A 19,855-nucleotide genomic window follows, 5' to 3' on the forward strand; every position below is an offset into this window, starting at 1 on the left:
ATTCTGCTTGGGGAATGGCCTTCAAATGGTTGTCTTTGTGGATGCCTTGTCCTTGGAATATAGGAGGCCATCTTATATGCCATGTGTGCAGTCGGACAGTTCTGGGCAACTGTGCTCTGACTGAGCCCCTCGTTTTCACCCATGTGGACCTCATTGGGTTGGACAGGAATGTATGGCATGAGGACTTCCAGTTTCACTTTTGGCCTACCTTTGATGAACTGGGGTTGGCGATGTCCCAAGAGGTAAAATTAAGAAAAACTGTCCCATTTGGAGGTAGTTTTGTGTCACTTGGGGGCAAAAAAGTCTATCACCTAACTTTTTTTAAGGATCTGGGAGGTTTGGAGTGTATCCTGAGGGGTCTAACAAACAAGAACAGGGACAAGTGCATCAAGCAGTTCAAGCAGTCCTTCTCTTAGAAGTGGTTGTTGTGTGCCTTCCGTTCATTTCCAGCTTATGGAGGAGACCCAAAGGTGAACCTCTCCGGGGCTTTTCTTGTTCAGGCTGAGAGAGTGTGACTTGCCTAAGGTCACCATCCAGTGAGGTTTTATGGCCAAGAAGGGCTTTGAACCCTGGTCTCCAACAAGTAAACCAGGCTGGCTCCCGCTGTGTTAAAAGCACTAGAGAAAAGCAAAGGATTGCCTGACTGCCTCTTAAGTGGGCATGGAAATGGGGTGCTTTGGGGGAAAGGAGCAGAGGAGGCGCAGGCAGGAATCCCGGTTCCCTGGGAGACAGAGCCCTGGACTGCCTCGCTGCCAGGAAGACAGGATCTAGACGGACCCTGAGCCAAGTCCTCATCCAGTAGTCTCTCTCTATTCGGGGAGGGAGGGAGTGACTTTGCAGCCCGGTTCAAGAAGAAGAAGAAGAAGAAGAATAGTGACCATCTGGAGCAGGTCTCGGAGGAGCTCCAGTTCATCAGCTGGACGGAGCAGGGCAGGATGGCCCTTCATGGCTCCCCTTCCAAGTCCCGGAGCCTGTGCTCCTCTCAGCCAGAGGCCAGGCTCGGGGTGGCTTGCGCTCCCTCCCTTCGCAAGGCCAGAAGGAAGGAGGACCCTCCCCGGGGAAGGCTGGCCACTCAGGCCCAGGGCGGAAGGGGCGGCGCTGGGCGGCCGTTTGAAGGAGGCGCGGCGGGAGGACGAGGCAGAGCCGGGCGGAGAGCTGGCGCCTTTCCCTGCCGTCGGGGGCTCGGGTTCTTTGGGCTTGGCCTGTGGGGATGAGCGCGGCGGAGGCGGCGGAGGCGGAGGCGGCGGGGGGGTCGTGGGCCAGGCGCAGGGCCCGGGCGGCGGCGGCGCTGCTGGAGACGGAGGAGGCTTACCTGGCGCAGCTGGAGGCGCTGGGGCAGGTGAGGGGGCCGGAAGGGGAGGGGAGGGGAGGGGGGCCGGCGGGTGGCGGGGCTCCCCGGCTGAAGCCCTCTCCCTCCGGGCAGCACTTCGGGACTCTGTCGGCGGCCAAGGGGATCCTGCGGCCGGAGGCCAGGCAGACCCTCTTCGGCCCCTGGGAGGCCCTCCGCCCCGCCAGCCGGTAAGGAAGGGGAAGGGGAAGGGGCCCCAGGGAGAGGGCGGAAGGGGGGCTCTGGGGCCGAGGGAGAGGAGAGGGCTGCTGGCGTCCCTGGGCCTCCAAGGCAAGAGGGGGCTGGAAGAAAGCCCCTTTGCTGGCCTCTGCTCCCTGCAGGGCGCTGCTGGGCCTCCTGGAGAGGGGCCTCCTGGGCCCGGGGCTGGAGGGCTTCCGTGCCCAGCTGCCGCTCTACGTCTCCTACGCCGAGAAGCTGCCTCAGGCCAGAGAGACCCTGCGGGTAAGAGCCCTCTCTCCCTGCCTCCCTCCTCCTGCCGCCAGCCTTGCTCTGCCCAGCAGCCCCGGCCCAAGTGGGCGCCTGGGGAAGGGGCCTGCCACCCCACCCACTGCCCGCCTGCCTGGGGCCACTGGGGGCTGCTTGCCGAGTCCTTGGCTCCGGGGGCAGAGGGAGGGGACTGCCCTTAGCCTCGGCCTCTTGTACCCACAGAGACAGGTGAGGAAGAACAAGGCCTTCTCCCGCTTCAAGAAGCTCCAGGAGTCCCGGACGGAGTTCGGGGGCCTCTGCCTGGAAGAGCTGCTCCTTCTGCCGCTGCAGAGGCTCCGCCAGTAAGTGCCCCCCTCTGCCAATGCAGGACTCCTCTCCCGCCCCTTTGGGCCTGGTCTTGAAGGGTCAGTGGTGCCCCCATTGTCCAGGGCCATGGTCCAGCAAATTGGCTCCGGCAGTCCTGAAGGGTGTATGGGCAGTTGGGCTCCTCCAGTTGGTACAGGGGACTGAAGGGCAAGCGGGTGTCTCTGATGTGTGGCCCCATATGCCTCTCTTCTGCTGTACAGGTACAGACACCTCCTGCAAGATTTGGTGGAGAACACCCCGACAAAGAGCTCAGAGGCTGAGCAGCTGAGAGGTGGGATTGCATTGCTCCACCTCACCCCCAAGGCCCATGGCATTTGCCCCCCCCTGCCCCCCTGCCACACAGCTGCAGGCCCCACCCTGGCCATCCCTGCTCCCAGCACCTTGACCAGAGGTGCCACCGTGATCTCCATTCTCCACAGAGGCACTGAAGTCCATCGAGGAGGCCTTTCACCAAGTCCAAGAGATTACTCGCTTCCATGAGAATGTGGGACACCTGAGTCGGATCCAGAAGCTGCTGCTGCTCAAAGGACAGAAGACTAAAGTGACACTGCCAGGTAGGATGCAACTGCATTGGGCACAGATAGGGAGAGCCTAACAATAGTCCTCCCCCAAACTCTCTGCTCCCTTGTGTGACTGGAAACGAAGCAGGGTCAGCCCTGGCTTGTCCTCAGATCAGAGACCACCTGGAGGAAACACAAGGGGTTTTTGGAGAGGGCTGGCAAAGAGAGAGCCCTGCCTGGAGAGGCCTAGTGGCCACAGTGGGCTAGGGAAACCCTCAAGGGGCTTCTCAGAGCAGGGACAGTTTCCTGTACAATGCAGGGGACACAGAAAGCAGGGCAGGGACTGTGCTGACCATTGATTCTTCCCGCATTCATTCCCCCATGGCGTCCCGCTTGGAGATCTTTGTCTTCAACTGGCAAGGTGGGATTGTGGCAAGCAGACTTGTCCAGAAAGAGTGGGCCTCCTGGAGAGTGGGGGGTGGGTGACCCAGAGGGGACATTCCTTCTGAACACATGACCAGTGTTGGGGTGTCTCTGGCCCTCCCTGCCTCTGGGGACGCATGTGATGCTGGTGGCACAGAAATCTTTGCCAGCCTTGGTAGCTTCAACCCTCTCTGGGAAAGCGGTCCTATCACATGTTAGTGGCCTTCATAAACTGATCCAGTCTACGGGGGCCACCCTTAAAGTTAGTTTGGAAAACTCACCCGGGGAAGGGATCCCTGCTACTGCCACCCCCACAAGTGTGGCTGTGCTGGGACCCCTGAGGTTTTGTGCAGGTGCATCCCTCCACCAGCCCCCACAAGGGACGTGGTTGTCACACAGTCAAGGTCTGACTTGGGTCTCCTCCATCTCTTCAGGGCGGTGGTACCTCCGGGAGGGCTGGCTGACAGTGGTGCCCGACAAGGGGGAGGCCCTACAGCACAGGATGTTCTTCCTCTTCTCTGATGCCTTGCTGATGACCAAGCCTTACCACCCTCTCCACCCCTGGAATGCCCACAAGCTGGCCTGCCAGGAGGTCTTCCAGCTCCAGCAGTGCTTGGTGGAGAAGATCTTTGGTCACACCCAGAGCCACGGGGGGCTCCTCAGTGTGAGTCTCTCAATCCCCTCCCTACTGCTCCTTGGTAAGGGATCTGTTGGACAGTGTTGCGGGGGGGGGGGCAGATTCTCTTGGCAGGATGCCCTCCTGTTTTCCTGGCACCAAGAGAAGTAGGTTCTTAGGAAGATGAGTGCAAGAATTAAGGCTGCCTGTGCCATTTCTGTCTGCCTCCACACTGGCCCACAAAGCAGCTCTGCTACTTGGCTTGCACTTCTCCAGCTGTGTTTTGCCTTTTCAGCTATCCTTCCCACACAAGAAGTTACTGCTGATGTCCCATGACCAGGAGGACTTGAACAAATGGCACCAGAGTCTGATGGCTGCTATCAGGTAGGCATCACCCCCTGCCCCTCAGTTGAGTTGTCCCTTCCTTCCTTCCCCAGGGCACTCAGGGTGGTAGGCATGGGGCTGGGTCACATCTTACTTTTCACAACAATCTCATGAGGTAGATGAGGCTGAGGAACCATGACTGGGCCAAGATTGCCCAGGAAGCAGTATGGCCACATATGGGTGTGAATCTGGGCTCTGTAGCATGGCAGGTAGCACTGTTCCATGATGCCAGGAGCACACTCTTGCCAGAGCAGGGGTGCAGCACAGGGGGGGGGGGCTATCAGTTCTGCTGGCATCCTCCAGAGGGATGGTTTGCCTCTTCAGTGACAGCTTTTCCTCTTCACTGGCAGGCGACTCCAGATCAACTTCTCTCCAGGCCACTGAACCACCAAGACTGCCTACCCGCCTTCCCATGGGGCACAGAGACCCAGCCAGATGCCACAGGTGTTATCCCTTGGGCTCCAACCTCCTAAACTGTATCAGTGGAGGCAAGTCTTCAATGCAGAGCCTGGAAGGATGCGGAAGCCACCCTCTGCTTTCTCACCAGTAGGCGTTGATATGGCCAGTGGCCATGCTAGCTGAAGAAATCTGGGTGTTGAAGTCCCCCCCCCCAAATATTTTTTCAAGTTTATCTACCTATCCATCTATTTATCATTAGTATCTTTAGAGATGATGGAAGAGACCAATGAAAATCATGTACTGTAAATGAAAACCTTTTGCTAGTCCTGCAGTTATTCCTCTCAGCCATAGAGATAGAGAATGAACTATCGATGTTGATTCCAGGTCCTCTATGTGGATCAATTTGATAATCGAGTTCCCTAATGATGTGCTGATAGTGCTCTGGCATGACCGAAGCTCAAGAGTATGCAACAGAGAAACGTAGCTCATGGCTAAAGAATTCATCTATTTCCCATCTGGTTTAGTCAGTTTGTCTACAAAGGACTCAATGGACATCAGATAATACCAGGAAATGATTTTAATAAAAATGTTAGAATAATACAGTTTCAAATGGCTTTCATGACTTTGATGCCTCCTCTCCTAATTTGACACCCACCTATGTACACATCAATTCTTAGGATTTTATGATTCTATGAGTCTTAATACTCCAGGTTCTGAACATAGTTTGATTTCAAAACAATGTCAAAAACAAGGCGTGAAAGTACTGATTAGCAAGTTGATATTTCATGTTATTGGCATAGAACTGATGAGAAACAATTTTTAAAATGTGACTTCAAAATCATAGGACTGGAGCGTGGCTTTGGCGTGGCTTCCGGACTCTTAGGACACATGTATCATTTAAACAGCATACCTCCAAAGTGACCCGAAGTAGCTTTATTCTGGCCTGTCTGTATGGGGCCATAGTCTCCAAATTCGCCATGATGGATAGGGGTGCTAGGAGTTGTAGTCCCAAACAAAGTATTTCCAAGTTCTGCAATATCTTGGCAAAGCTACTGAATATTTGAATTTGAATAATTTTATATTAATCTTCCACAATATATCCTGGGGGGGTGGGGTGCCTTTGTCTCAGCTTGGGGAAAAGCAAGAGCTTACTGTTTTAATAAGTAGCTAAACTCCATCCACACTGCAGAAATAATTCACCTTGAGATCACTTTCACTGTCCTGGCTCAATGCTGGGGAATTCTAGGAAGGGTCATTTTGTGAGGCATTTAGCCTTCTGTCACAGAAAGCTCTGGGGCCACAACAAACTCCAATTCTCAGCATTCCTTAGCACTGAGCCTGAGCCATTAAAATGGTGTCAAAGTGGACTGTTTTCGGCAGTGTGTTTGGCACCTAAGAAGGCATTAAGTGTAACTACACAGAAGACAACTCTTCAGCTTGCCAGACTGAAAATCTAAGAAGGCTTCTGTACCTTTAATTGATATGTAGAGGGGGAATTTCTACACATGCTTCTTGTTACCTTGTTGCATGACAAGCAACATCTGCTGAAATTCCTTCTTTTACACAACCATGAAAGGTATAGGAGCCCTTTCTAGTCTGCATTCTGGCAGCCCCATCCTTTTGCTTCTGACAGCAGCTTTTTAGCTTTGGGATTTCCAAGTATAGCTGGGACTTTCAGCCGCACAGGTGGTTACCCAGTTTTTGCCTTCCTTGGGGCCAGGGTGGTTTGAAGCAAGCGAATCTGAGTAGACACTGTGGTGGTGCCCTGGAGATTTTCTGCAATGCAGCTGTACAGCCCATCGTCCACAGCACGAGCTTCATCAATATAAAGGATGCTTTCAGATTCCTGCTGCACTTGCCCGCCCTGTCGTACCAGGTCTGTACGTTCACGGACATACGGTGGTCTCCCAATCTGAAAACGAGAGAAAATATTCTTTGAGAAAGCACTTTTCCTTAACAACTATGACAGAGTGTACAATAGCCAGTGTGCTGGTCCACATGCAGCTGTGGAGAGAGGAGCCTGAGTAATGTCCAACATCAGTGACAACCATGCAATCCTTGTGACAGCTACATGGCCAAAACATAGTTCTCTGACAGTCTTTTGGTTCTCTCAAAGGTTAGATGGTTGCAAGAGTGCTGTGATGGGCCACAGCCCCTCCTCTCTCCAGAAGCACTAAATGTCATATTGGTACCAACAGTACAGTAGAAGAAGAAAGGCAAAATGGAGATGCTTCCAAACATTGCACGTGCACACACCTGACCTTGCTCTGAGTCCTCCTTTACTCCTGTGACTATAAAAGCAAGTGCATGTCTGGAATTTAGGGAGTGAAGAAGCTATGAACAGATACACCAGTGTTGCTGAGCCACCATTGTCTAGGGCTGATAGGAACTGGAATCTAACGTCTGGAAGACCACAGGTTTCTAGATGTTTCCAATACCAAGGCAATACTATTAGCCAACCTGCACTCCATTGAAAAACACACCAAACCATCCATCCATCCATCATCCATAGGGTGAATGACACAGCACACTCTGTACCTCTATCTTTTTTTTTCTTTCTAAAAAGATAGCCATATTAATCTGAAAATGTTAGTCCAAATGCATCTGATGAAGTAGGCTCAAGTCTATGAAAGCTCATGCTACCAACTTTTTTCAGTTAGTCTCAAAGGTGCTGCAAGATCCTCTTTCTATCCATGGCGTGGTAAAGGCTGTCAATTCTAGGGTTAGGGACCGCGCAGCAACCACATGGTCCCTAACCTTAATACGTGCCAGCAGCGCAGTAATCGCAGCATCCCGTGTACATGGACACCGCCATTATGTAACAGACGCATAGTGTCCACATGTCACACCGCGCCAGTTACATCACAAGTACGCCATTAATGCACTCGCAATGTAACTGGCAGCACAAAAAGAACCAGGTTTTTCTGGGTTCTTTTTACTTTGGAGTGACGGCATATGGTTTGGGGGCTGTGCCATCCCTCCAGAGTAAAAACAGGCACGGGCAGGCCACTGTTTCTCAGCGGTCTGTGCTGCGCCTATGTATCCACCCAACCCACCAAATTTATAACCTGTCCTTTCCTTACAAATAATGCTCAAGAAGCTAACAACAATAAAATATAAAATACAAAATTATAATGAAAACATAGGTGCAAATCAAAAGGAACTATCTAAAAAAATTTTAAAAATAAACAACACCCATCTTTAATACTACTCAGCAAAAACTCAAAACTTAAAAAAAAAGTGGAAGTCAACAAAAATGGGGCTAGCTTGGCTTTCTGTGTCATGGCATTCCAGAATCTGGGACAAGCAGAGGGGCCCCTCCTGAAGATTTTAAAATGCAGATAGCTTGGAGAAGGAACCTAAGAATGATTTTTTTCAAAGCATCCTGATGTCCAGTTGTAAAGGGTCACATCTGATCCATCTGAGGAAATGGATTATAATCCAGGAAAGGTCATGCTAAAATAAATGCCTTATTCTAGATCTTTCTCTTGCCCCTTTTTGTACTTTATGTCTCTTCTTAAAACAATGGCTGCATATACACATCAGGATTAATACAGTTTGACACCACTTTAACTGTCATGGGTCAGTGCTGTTCAATTCTGGGATTTTTTTTTTTCATTTTTTTCATTTTCTCTATCAGAAAGCTCTGATGCCACTACAAACTACAAATCCCAGGATTCCGTAGGATGGGATGACAGTTAAAGCAGCATCAAACTGCCTTATTTCTGCAGTGTGGCCACAGTTAGTGTGTCATCAAAGTCCTATATGGCTTGGGTCCAGGTTATCTGAAGGACTGTATCTCCCTTTATGAGCCCATTACAGCTCTACAAATGTCCAGAGAGGCCCTTTGCTCTGTCCCACCATTTGTTCATGCTCAATTGGTGAGAGCAAAGGAGAGGGCTTTCTTGGTGGTTGCACTCAGACTTTGGAACACTTTCATGAGTGACGCCAGGATGGCCTTATTCCTGCTCTCCTTTCTCTGGCCGGTAAAAACATTTTTATGCCATCAAGCTTTTTCAAACTGATGATGGTTGGGCTTTTACATGCTGTCCGATTCAAATTTTAAGGCTTGTATGTAGTTTTAAAAGACATTTTAATATTTTTAATGTTTAATGTTTTAATTGCATGGATTGTTTAATTGTTTTTAAAACTGTATACTTTTTAATGCTTTTGTAGTTTTAAATTTGTTGTTAGCTGCCTTGTTGCCTATATTTAGAGAAAGATGGCATATAAATAACAAATGACAACTAAAATAAGTAAATACTTATAAATAAAGTGCCTTAGGAAAATCACTGACTTCCTGCAGGGCGATGAGCTGCCTTAAAGAGAAACTGCTTTAAAAACAGCATTCTAAATCCCTGAAGGCTCAGTATTTTCAGTAGCAAGGGAACTCCCTTCCTAAGGAAATATGTTATTTCTCCATTATCACAGCTGTCAAGATAACTTGAAATATGTTTTTTTTTCCATTCAGTTCATATTAAGGAGCTGTGAAGTTTTACTGCTGCTTATTATAAATTTATAGATTTGCTGGGATATTTTTCATTGCCATTTGCCCGTTTCTTGTCAAGTTCTGGGCGAACCTTGAAAGGCAGTGTACATCTAGGGTTGCCATTTCACGGTGGTGGGCGGGACTTTCCCGCCCCCTGGGGGGCGTGCCCGGTCCCGCCCCGACCCCGACCCCGCCCCCGGGTGGCTGCCCAACTCTGGGCTCCCAGGGCTGCTGCCTGCCTTCTATAGAGTGCTGCCTGTGCAGTTTGTCTGGAGCAGCAGCAGCACCACGACTGAACCCAGCAGGGGCGGGGTCTGCTGCACTGCCCTGCCTCTATTGGCCAGCCCTCTGCTTCCTTATTTGGGCAACATCCAAGCAGGGAGGAATTTGCATTCAGGCAAGCTGCTTCCCCTCTTTCTCTTTCTCTTTCCCCTCCTTCTCTTCTTCTTGTTATTCCATTTTTTTCTCCTCCTCCTCTTCCTCCTCTCCTTTTTCTTCCTTTCTTCCCCCTCCTCATCTTCTTTTTCTCTTTCTTCCTCTCTCTAAGCCCCCCTCCTCTTCTTCTCAGGGGTCCAGGGCTTCTCAAGGCTTTGCCCCCATTAGAAAAGAAAAAAGGCTTTGGATCTGTCTCATAAATCCCTCCTAAGTTGAGACATACCTGGGAAAAAGAGGGGGCGAGGGGTTTGGGGGGTTTGGAGGGGGCAAGGAAAAGGAGGAAGGGGGGAAATTGCTAAGAAGGCTTGGGAGTGGGAAATGTAGTTTTCAATAGCACAAGGGACTGCCTGTGATCTTGCAAATGCTATGCATGCTTGGGAGTGGGAAATGTAGTTTGCAGTGGCACAAGGGACTGCCTGTGATCTTGCAAATGCTATGCCTGCTTGGGAGTGGGAAATGTAGTTTGCAGTGGCACAAAGGACTGCCTGTGGTCTTTAAATGCTATGCATGCTTGGGAGTGGGAAATGTAGTTTGCAGTGGCACAAGGGACTGCCTGTGATCTTGCAAATGCTATGCATGCTTGGGAGTGGGAAATGTAGTTTGCAGTGGCACAAAGGACTGCCTGTGGTCTTTAAATGCTATGCATGCTTGGGAGTGGGAAATGTAGTTTGCAGTGGCACAAGGGACTGCCTGTGATCTTGCAAATGCTATGCCTGCTTGGGAGTGGGAAATGTAGTTTGCAGTGGCACAAAGGACTGCCTGTGGTCTTTAAATGCTATGCATGCTTGGGAGTGGGAAATGTAGTTTGCAGTGGCACAAGGGACTGCCTGTGATCTTGCAAATGCTATGCATGCTTGGGAGTGGGAAATGTAGTTTTCAATAGCACAAGGGACTGCCTGTGATCTTGCAAATGCTATGCCTGCTTGGGAGTGGGAAATGTAGTTTGCAGTGGCACAAGGGACTGCCTGTGATCTTGCAAATGCTATGCCTGCTTGGGAGTGAGAAATGTAGTTTTCAGTGGCACAAGGGACTGCCTGTGATCTTGCAAATGCTATGCCTGCTTGGGAGTGAGAAATGTAGTTTTCAGTGGCACAAGGGACTGCCTGTGATCTTGCAAATGCTATGCCTGCTTGGGAGTGAGAAATGTAGTTTTCAGTGGCACAAGGGACTGCCTGTGATCTTGCAAATGCTAGCTTGGAAGTGGGAAATGTTCTTGTAGAATTTTTTTTTGGGGGGGGGGGGTGTTTGGCCAGAAAGAGAAGTACATTTCAGCCTTCTGTCTAGGAATAATGCCAAAATGTCCTCCATTTTGAGCATGCCTAAGAAACATGCATTTATATTCACATTTTAAAAAAAAATTATCAATTTTTCATGTGTCCTCCATTTTTTAAAAAACGTGTCCTACATTTGAAAATGTGGCCCTACATTTGTCCCGGTTTGGAGGTCCTGCCTTATGGCAACCCTATGTACATCATACTGGAACCTAAATGAAATAAATGTATAAAAGTGCTACATCTAGCATATTAGGATATTTAAAAAGTTGCTTTCCTCAAAAGGAACGTTTTTATTACTTTCCCACAGTTTGTAGGTGCCAATGGGATCCGTGGCTTTAGTCAGAAAATTATACAGGTGTTGCCTAACCATGTGACGTGGTTGTTGGTTTATTTGTTTTTCCTTAAAAGCAGCAGTTTGACTTTGGAGATTATCAGAAGGGGGACGAAACATCCTTGTCCCACCCTGTCCCTGTTCTCATAGTGTGATCACAGGAAGATTTTCATAAGATGTCACATTTATCCAGACATTATCCCTTCCAGAAAACACGATTGACCACTATCATGTGAAAGACTTTCAAACAATGTCATACTGATCCCGTCATTGTCCCGTCACTGAAGAGGCATCACCTAGCATTTTGCATTAGAGGAGTTCACGTTAATGCAATGCCACTTCAATGACGGGACAATAACCCTGCGATCTAAAAGCCTTTTTCAGGATTGCAGTCAAAGATGGGATAAGGATGGGGGAGCGATCCCGTCCTTATCTCATCCTGTATGATAATCTCCTTTGTGTTCTCCCTATGACCTTTGTCTGCAGAAGCTTCAACCCAGTTCAGCTTGGCTTTACACTCCTCCATTTGCTAGGTTCATGGGTCACGATAGTTTTTTGTTTCAGTTTCTATGGGGAAAATGCTGCAGGTCAGCAGTAGGGCAGAAGAAACCGAAAGAGCCATACTGTATGGGATAAGCCATTTCTCTTTTCTCTCGCCCATTCCTTCCCTCAGCATAACTTCACTTACTTGTTGGCCTGGATATTCCCACATGAAATCGACAGCAATCTCCGGCTCCCCAAATACGGTGCAAGTGACATTGAAATTGTCTCCAATGTGAAACGAGGCTGCTGAGGCTTGGATAGCTGGTTTGGGAACTGAGGAGGGATCTGCGGATATGAAGGGGGGGGAGTCCATGTGTCAGAGACCTCTTGCTTGGTTCTGTCCATATGTATTCAGAAATCAGTTGCTGTTATTGCCTTGTTGCTAAGGATGCCTTTGGTAGACAAAATCAAGGGTAGGCAGACTTGGAGCTGATGCAATTTTTTTTCATTCCTCACCCAATACAAAGAAGGTGCCCAGGAAAGGGGACAGAGTTACAAAACAAGCAACCTCAGAGAACAAAGCTCAGTATAGAAATTTGTTTTCCATTTCAGAACTGGGCCTTGCATATGTACCCCTTTTTATAGAATATTCCTGTTTTGCTTCAGACTTTCAGCCATATAATTTAGGGGAGAGATAAAACCCCTTTTTGTTGTTACCATTTTTAAATAATTACAGGTTGGAAATATTTGCCAGTTTACATCAATTTTCCAAGAGACCTACCTGTTGATTCTGATCTACCTTCGTCCCTACCTTCTGGTTTTGTGCATCATGTACTGTGGCATGGTAAAATCCTGAATCTGGAGCACAAGCCAAAAGGGAATACAATAAAAGATGTTGTGCACAAAGTATCTCACATGTTTCCCAAACCAAAACTATTCCTGAATGATACCCTAAGAAAGGAACTTGCCCATTGAAATGAGGCTGGTGGCATTTCATACAAGTCAAACTAACTTCAAGGTGTTGTTACAGAATGCCAACACATTGTTGAATCAGAATAGAAATAATTCTACTCCAGAGGATAAAGTGTCACAGATGGACAATATAAGAGCATCAATACTGCCTAACCTCTTTTTACAGGATCTTTAAGGTTCTGATAGGCTCTCAACCCAGTCTCCTGTTTAACTGCCATGGGTCAATGCTGTGGAATTCTGGGAACTGTAGTTTTGTGAGACATTCTTTTATATCAGAGAGAGCTCTGATGCCACAACATACTACAAATCCCTGGATTCCATAGCATTGAGCTATGGCAGTTAAAGTGTGTCTACCTGGATTATTTTTGCAATGCAGTCACAGCCTTAGAAAGCAGAGTTCCTGAAGTTATAAAACAATTATGAAAATAGTATAGTGTTGTGGAAACTCAACAAGAAGAACTCATTAAAAGTTCTCACGCATTTGAGATTAGCTTAGCCTATGCTCTGCTTCACCTTGTTTACCAACAATATTCTTGATCTTCTGATCTCCTGCCACAAATCCTTTTCCCAGTTTTATTTATCATTGTCTTTTACTTCATATTTTTCATAGCAGAGGCTATGGTCTTCCCTTTCACAGCCATTGCTTTCAACATCCCACCCTACTTCCTTTGACTTGCTGCCTTCTCAGTTCCTTGCATTAATTTGCAAATTGGATCAATGTGGTATATATCCCCAGGCAAATCCTATTGTAGGAGGGAATATGTCTACTTTGATTCTAAATGAGAGGTGTATTGGGGGAAAGAATAGGAGAGACTTACAGTTCATTTTTGTGGCAACTTACAGTTCACATAAATCAGCATATATTTTGTGGATATCTGCCTCACTCCATTCATATCTGCCATGCAGAACAGGGAGCCAGCATGGGAGGGACGTGGGCGGTGGATCGTGAACCCTCTCTTCACTTCATAGGAGATGTCTATGCCATCCACTGCAACATTCTCAGGTGGGAACTCCCGGTGCAATGTCACTTTGGCAAGTGGATTCGTCACTTGGCATGGGAGAAGAGTGGGGTGGTTTGTACGCATCTGGATCACTTCATAGTAATCTTCCGTAGGTACAAATAGCTCCTGAGGGTCTGAGGAAAAAGTAGGTTGTGGTAATAATATAGTGACATATAGCCCTGGACTCCAGGGGTGGGGAAAGTAATTCAAATCCCTCCAGCCCTTTTCAGCATTCCCAATCATGAGATACAAAAAGAGTTCCATTGTCAGAATGCCTACAAGTTGCCCACCATTAATCTACAAAGACAGTACCAAGTTGAAGGTGTTCAGAATCATTGTCACCTCCACCCTTTCTACAAAAGCCACATGCACTCAATTGGCAAATAGAGCTTTTCCTGTCAACATAATGGAATGCCCTCTTTAGAACTGCCAGCACCTATAGCCAATGGGAGCATCAAGAAGGGCAGTAATTTGTCCCCAAAAGCTTCACCAGTCCTCTTTCTTTCTTTCTTTCTTTCTTTCTCTTCTTACTCAGCAATAAAATCAGAAGTAATATTTAGTTTCTGATTTAAAGCATTTAAGGCTATTTTTCTTTGTTTTGTGAGAGACTAGTGATGTTTTGAGTGCTGTTTTGTGTGTCTTTAACTCATTTCGGACTTCTGGCAACCCTAAGGTGACGGTATTCCAGGGTATCCATTTCTGGATTTATCCAGAGGAGGCTTGTAAAAGACTAAGAGAGTGTGACTTGCCTAAGGTCCTCCAGTAGGTTTCCATGGATGAATAGGGATTCAAACCCTGGTTTCCCAGAGTTCTAGTCCAATACTCAAACTACTACCGTGCTGGCTCTTAATGGATCCATTAGGAATTGTTTTTGACCAAGTAATATGTTTTCAACCCCAGTATTTTGGGGAGCTGGAAGGAGTCTATCAGAGGCCTGGAGGTGCAAAAAGTTCCCTGGGGAAGGGGGCTGTAGTTTCCTGCTTTGTTCTAGTATAACCTTCCTGAACCCAATGCATTACCAATTGTTAAACAACAACTGTTGTCCTGGTCCATGCTGGTTGAGGCTAGCGGTAGTATTATATAGTCAAGAGCATCGGTTCCAGTATGCCTTGATCTCATGAATCATTGCCCAGCAATGCCTGGAGGGACTGTTCCCACTAACTAAGCAAGATTGTCCATTAAACCAAGCAAAGCCTGACCTGTGAAGAAGATGTATGTTTTCCCCAGCTTGTCTTCTCCATTGTGACACTCACTGTCATAGCACTGGAAAGACCAACAGCTATACTCGCCAGTATCTGCAGCAGTGGAGTTGACAACAATCAGCTGACTGTGCCTCTCAAAGTGTTTGATTCTGAAAGAGAAAGAGGAAGAACAAGGCCATGCAAATTTTATGTATGTATGTGTGTGTGTATTCTGGTTTTGTCAAAGAAATATTTTCTACTGTTATCTCCTGCCAGAAACAACATGTTTCCTCAAAAGACACATGCATCATCCTGTACAACACCAAATAATGATTTGCATGCATTTGATACAAATGACTGATGTTCTGGACTTATGCAGAACTATACTGTCTGGTCCAGAATTCTGTTCCTGACAGTGGGACATGAGTGCCATAGCACCCTGTAACTTGTGCTATTCAGAGGCATTCTGGTCTTCAGCAACTGATATAAAGAAGCATCCTGTCTCTGATACTTGAAATGATATACTGTATAACCATTTAGACTAGTTGCCCTATCTGCCATGAATTTATTCAGTCACTTTTTAAAGCCTTCCAAGTTGGCAGTCCTAACCACATCTTGTGGCAGTGAATTCTTCTGTTTAGCTATGGATGAAGAAGTGGTGAATGTAATTCAAAGCAGATCAAAGGCTTCATTGGATGATCCCAATACCTAGTATTCTAAGAGGCTGCTTTTAATTCTTTTGTTGAAGCAACTTCAATGGGTACTGATCCATTTGTAGGCACAATTCACAGTGCTGCTTATAAAGTCCTAAACAGATTGCATCCAGACCATCTGTTTAAATATTTGAAAGGATGTCATATTGAGGAGGGAGCAAGCTTGTTTTCTGCTGCTCCAGAGAACAGGACCCAGAACAATGGATGCAAGCTACAGGAAAAGAGATTCCACCTGAACATTAGGAGGAACTTCCTGACAGTAAGGGCTGTTCGGCAGTGGAATGCACTTCCTCGGAAGGTGATAGAGTCTCCTTCCTTGGAGGTCTTTAAACAGAGGCTGGATGGCCATCTGTCAGGGATGCTTTGATTTGGATTTCCTGCATGGCAGGGGGTTGGACTGGATGGCCCTAGTGGTCTCTTCCAACTCTACGATTCTATGATTCTATGATTCTATCTGAAAGACCATATCTCCCGATATGACCATATCCGAGTCTTCAAATCTTTGGGAGGGAGCACTGACTTAATCCCACCACCTCACAGGTTTGTATGGTATAGACATAGAAGAAGGATTTATCAGAAGATGCTCCTAGATTATTGATTATTGAAGAGTGTTTCTTTCTTTTCTTTTCTTTTTTTGATTAGCAGGCAACAATCTTTTTATTTAAACAGACCTTCAGCTTTTAACTGGGGGGAAAGCAGGGGGGAAAGAGAAGGATATTTAATGGGTGTGCTATATCATTTATTATGGGATTTTAACTGTTCAGTTGGGTTGGTTAATGATGATTTTAGTGTTACATATTCTTTTAACTATTTTGTTTTATTTGTTTATTTTCATTTAGCAATATTGTTTTTGCTATTTGCTATAAGCTGTGTTGGGTCCCATATTGGAAGGAAGGCAGGATATAAATTAAATAGGTTGAATTAAAATAATAATACAAAGTATTTATGTCCCTACTTCCGCAATTACATGCATTAAAATTGGATCTCCTACCATCAACACTCACCTGAGACGCCTGTCAGTGTCATCATCGTCCAGGTAAGGAGGATATCTCCATTTGACCATTTTTCCTTTACAGCGCAAGTCCAGCATTTCTCTTGCCCTCAGCACCAATGTGTCAGGGACCTTCTGGAATTGCCCCTTGGCTACTGCACGGGTCAGAATAGACAGGGGTGAAGGCTGCCTTTGACTGGGAGTGACAGTCATGGGCTTGGCTTGGCCTTTCTTTAGAAATTTTGATGATCCCTGCGGTACCTTTTTACCAGCTGCTCTTGAAAACTTGTTCTCTTTGGCTTTCAGCTCCTTTGTGGCCTTCTTATCAGTAGTTTTGGAGGGCTTTTCTTTTTGGCATTCAGCTACAAAGAGACATTTTAATACATCACAGTACAGTGACACTGACCTTTACTCAAAGCCCAGGAAAAGTGACTTTTGGGTGCTTCCTGGGTGATTCTGGGAATCATAGTGCAAAAACGTCACTTTTCCAAGCTTTGTCTTTACTACATTTCTAAATTGACTTTTTCACACAGTGACCTATGTGCTTCCATCCCGAAAATGGATAAAGTATTGGCATCCCAGAAAAGCAAACCAACTCGCTAATGCTTATCACACAGAGAGCACAACAATGGGTTAAAAGCACATTACTTACGCAAGAAAGTGGGTAGAAAGCAAATTTGGTTTTCAGACAGATGAGCACAAATCCCGTTGATAGCTTGGAAATAACTTTTTTGCACATGCTCCAAACTGTCATTTCCACAAGTGCATACACACATATGCTCCAGAGAAGGAAGGAAAACCTGGGAGGAAAATCCTCTTTGTCGCAGAAGCTGTTTCATAGGAAGGCAGGCTGAGGTTTCACTTTGCAAACTCCCTTAAAACCACACACATACATACACACTAGAGAGAAAAAGGATGGGGCTGGTCCATAAACCTGCCTGGTTTCAGCAAGGGCTGAAACTCCCAGATGCCCCCCTTTTCCAGCACATATCTTCCATTTTTCCCACCTACACAAGAGGAATTCCAAAACTTCCTCTCTCTCTCTCTGCCTTCTCCCACCAGCTGTTCCTTTAGAAGCTGCTTAGAGGTTCCATTAGAGGAGGAGACCAGCTGTGTGTGTATCCCTTTAAGAAAAAGGCTCCCTCCCTCTCCTGGGCACAGCAAGGGACCACTAGAACAGGGAGAATCAGGGACATGGTTTTCAAACTGCTGCAATTATGTGAAGAAAATGAATTCGTGAATGAACTGGAAATGAAAACACGGTATTTTTGCAAAAATGCTTATTTCCTGATTTACCTCACTTTCTGTTTGGATTCTAACCAGTTTGTGCACAGTGTTGTCTGAAAAGCGATTGAAAAATTGTTTCTAATGCCCTGGATGACCCTGAATTGTGACCAGTTTAACGTCCCAATTTTCCCCATGTGATAAAGCCCTAAGTATCTCTGAAAAATATGAGAAAGATGATCCATTTTTGTGTGATATTTAAAAATTCCTTAAAAAGTTTTGCCTTTTAAAACATTATTTTAAAATCATCCTCTTGTCACCACTCTTATAAAAGATACAATTAACAGGGACTGAAGTACAGGTATAGTTCCCTCTGGCTGCTGCTGTGAGCCAAGGGACCATTGATTACATGGAGGTCACTCTCCCTGATCTCCAGGAATATCGCCACAGGAAGGGAAGAGCAACTCAGTCCCTATTGTATGGCCCAAGAAGTAGTCCCTTCAGGAATTTGCCCTGCCCATCCCATCCAAAAAAACCATCGATAATGAATTTTACAACTACACTGGGCCCTTAGTATCTGCTGGTTTTGGTTCCAAGACCTCCCATGGATACCAAAATCTGTGGATACTTAAGTCCCATTAAATACAGTGGTGTAGTAAAATGGCATCCCATATATAAAATAGCAAAATCAAGGTTTGCTTTTGGGATTTTTTTTTTAATATTTTCAGTCCATGGATGATTGAATCCATAGACAAAGAATCTGTGGATATGGAGGGCCAACTGTAAGATCTGGTGCCTGGATTTTTCTTTGGGTTCTTCCTCCTCACCAATTCCTTTTCCTTTTGTATGTCTTTTCTAGATTGTAAACTTTAGAAACGCAACGATCTTAGTGCTGTCCTCACAACCACAGTTAATATACAGTCTTATCAACTGTGCTAACATCATCTTACTTGAAAATAGTAGATCAGCTAGAGTTTAGTTGTTGCTGTGACACTGATTTTAAAATAAATACGTGATTCCTGATTGCCTGGAGAAATGACACTATCGGTACTGTAGGAAAGCTGCACAGAGAAGGAACAAAAACTGAGAGAAAAAAAAAGACTTACCCCAAACAAAGAGGAGAAGGCAGCAACTCAAAACAGCCAGTCCCTTAGAATTCATCTTGGGGGCAAACTATTAGACACACAGCTTCAAATATGTCTCCATCCACTGAAGTCAGCGTACAGATTGCAAAGTTGCTACTACTGCTGCAACTTTGCAAACAGAAAGAAGAAATCTCACACCAATGTGTTCTTTTTGGTCAGAGGAGGGAGGTAAGAAAGAGAGACTGGGACGTATACAGAATTCAGTGATTTCAAAGCAAACCCTCAGCTTGCTTCATTAAAACAAAATCTCTTTCACACATGAGTGCCGCAAGAGTTCAGGATCCCACAGCGGAGGTGAATGGGCCTATTCAGTGTGGCACTCTGCAAGATATACTTCAGGTTTTTAAAAGCAACACATTTCCAATTACAAAATATTATTGCTGAGCCCTTTTCAGATACATTAAACAGAAAACAGCAGGGGGGAAAGAGAAAGCATCTAATGTTTCTCAGATTTAATAAAAAGTGCCCAGGCAAGGCACTGTGTCCCTATATACCCCTGGATGTTTGAAGCAGGGATATAAAGGCAACATTTAAATATTTTTCTCCTTGCCAATTCCTTTCTCCTTTGTATGTCTTCTAGACAGTAAACTTTAGAACTGTTACTATTTTAGCGTTGTCCTCACAACCACAATTAATGTACTAACATTGTTTTACTTGAAAATATTGGGTCACCTAGAGTTGAGAGTCTATGAGAAAGCTGTTATAATTCAAAGTTTTCAAAGACTATTCACAGTTCAGGGATCAATCTGTGTCATTGATTGATTGATTGATTGATTGATTAATAAATAAATAAATAAATAAATGCAGAAATATTGTTTACTCTGCAGGAAACTTGTTTTCTGCAGGGAAATGTTTTCTGTGAAGAAAATGCTGTCTTCTGTGTAGCAAACGAGTTTTCTCCACAGAAAATGCTGCTTTCTCTGGGAAAAGCCTATGTACATTTTTTACGCTGAGTTGAACTCTGAAGATTCTCCTCTGTTTAGTATTCACTTTAGCAGTATTTCTCAACACACGAAACTCATTTTTCAACAACTTTCTGACCATTTTCAAATATTCTTTTCATCCCCAGTCTTAAAGCTACTAGTGCTCATGAAGCTATCCTCTGAGATGAGATACTGTACTGGGAGGGGAAAAAAAGAACACTAATGTAATAA

At 46.0% G+C, this 19,855-nt stretch overlaps 2 protein-coding genes across 2 annotated transcripts; one reads left to right on the plus strand and one right to left on the minus strand.

The window, feature by feature from the left end:
- Positions 1-1,210: 1,210 nt before the first annotated feature.
- Positions 1,211-5,030, plus strand: ARHGEF39 (Rho guanine nucleotide exchange factor 39). Its single transcript, XM_089517373.1, has 9 exons — positions 1,211-1,339; positions 1,424-1,518; positions 1,669-1,789; positions 1,997-2,115; positions 2,341-2,411; positions 2,560-2,694; positions 3,498-3,727; positions 3,975-4,063; positions 4,414-5,030. The coding sequence occupies exons 1-9, from the start codon at positions 1,211-1,213 to the stop codon at positions 4,445-4,447; spliced, it is 1,023 nt and encodes a 340-aa protein (XP_089373499.1). The 3' UTR covers positions 4,448-5,030.
- A 101-nt stretch (positions 5,031-5,131) lies between these two features.
- On the minus strand, positions 5,132-18,729 carry LOC149321777 (platelet-derived growth factor receptor-like protein). The gene is made up of 6 exons (XM_089528320.1): positions 18,663-18,729; positions 16,346-16,694; positions 14,647-14,798; positions 13,288-13,581; positions 11,680-11,819; positions 5,132-6,374 (listed from the first exon to the last, which is right to left on the minus strand). Exons 1-6 carry the CDS (start codon positions 18,715-18,717, stop codon positions 6,153-6,155), a joined length of 1,212 nt encoding a protein of 403 aa, XP_089384446.1. The 5' UTR covers positions 18,718-18,729; the 3' UTR covers positions 5,132-6,152.
- Between the last annotated feature and the right edge of the window lie 1,126 nt (positions 18,730-19,855).

The sequence above is a fragment of the Sceloporus occidentalis genome, unplaced genomic scaffold (assembly GCF_023333645.1).
Source record: "Sceloporus occidentalis isolate IW3139 unplaced genomic scaffold, rSceOcc1.0.p SCAF_1, whole genome shotgun sequence".
Classification (NCBI taxonomy): Eukaryota; Metazoa; Chordata; class Lepidosauria; order Squamata; family Phrynosomatidae; genus Sceloporus; species Sceloporus occidentalis.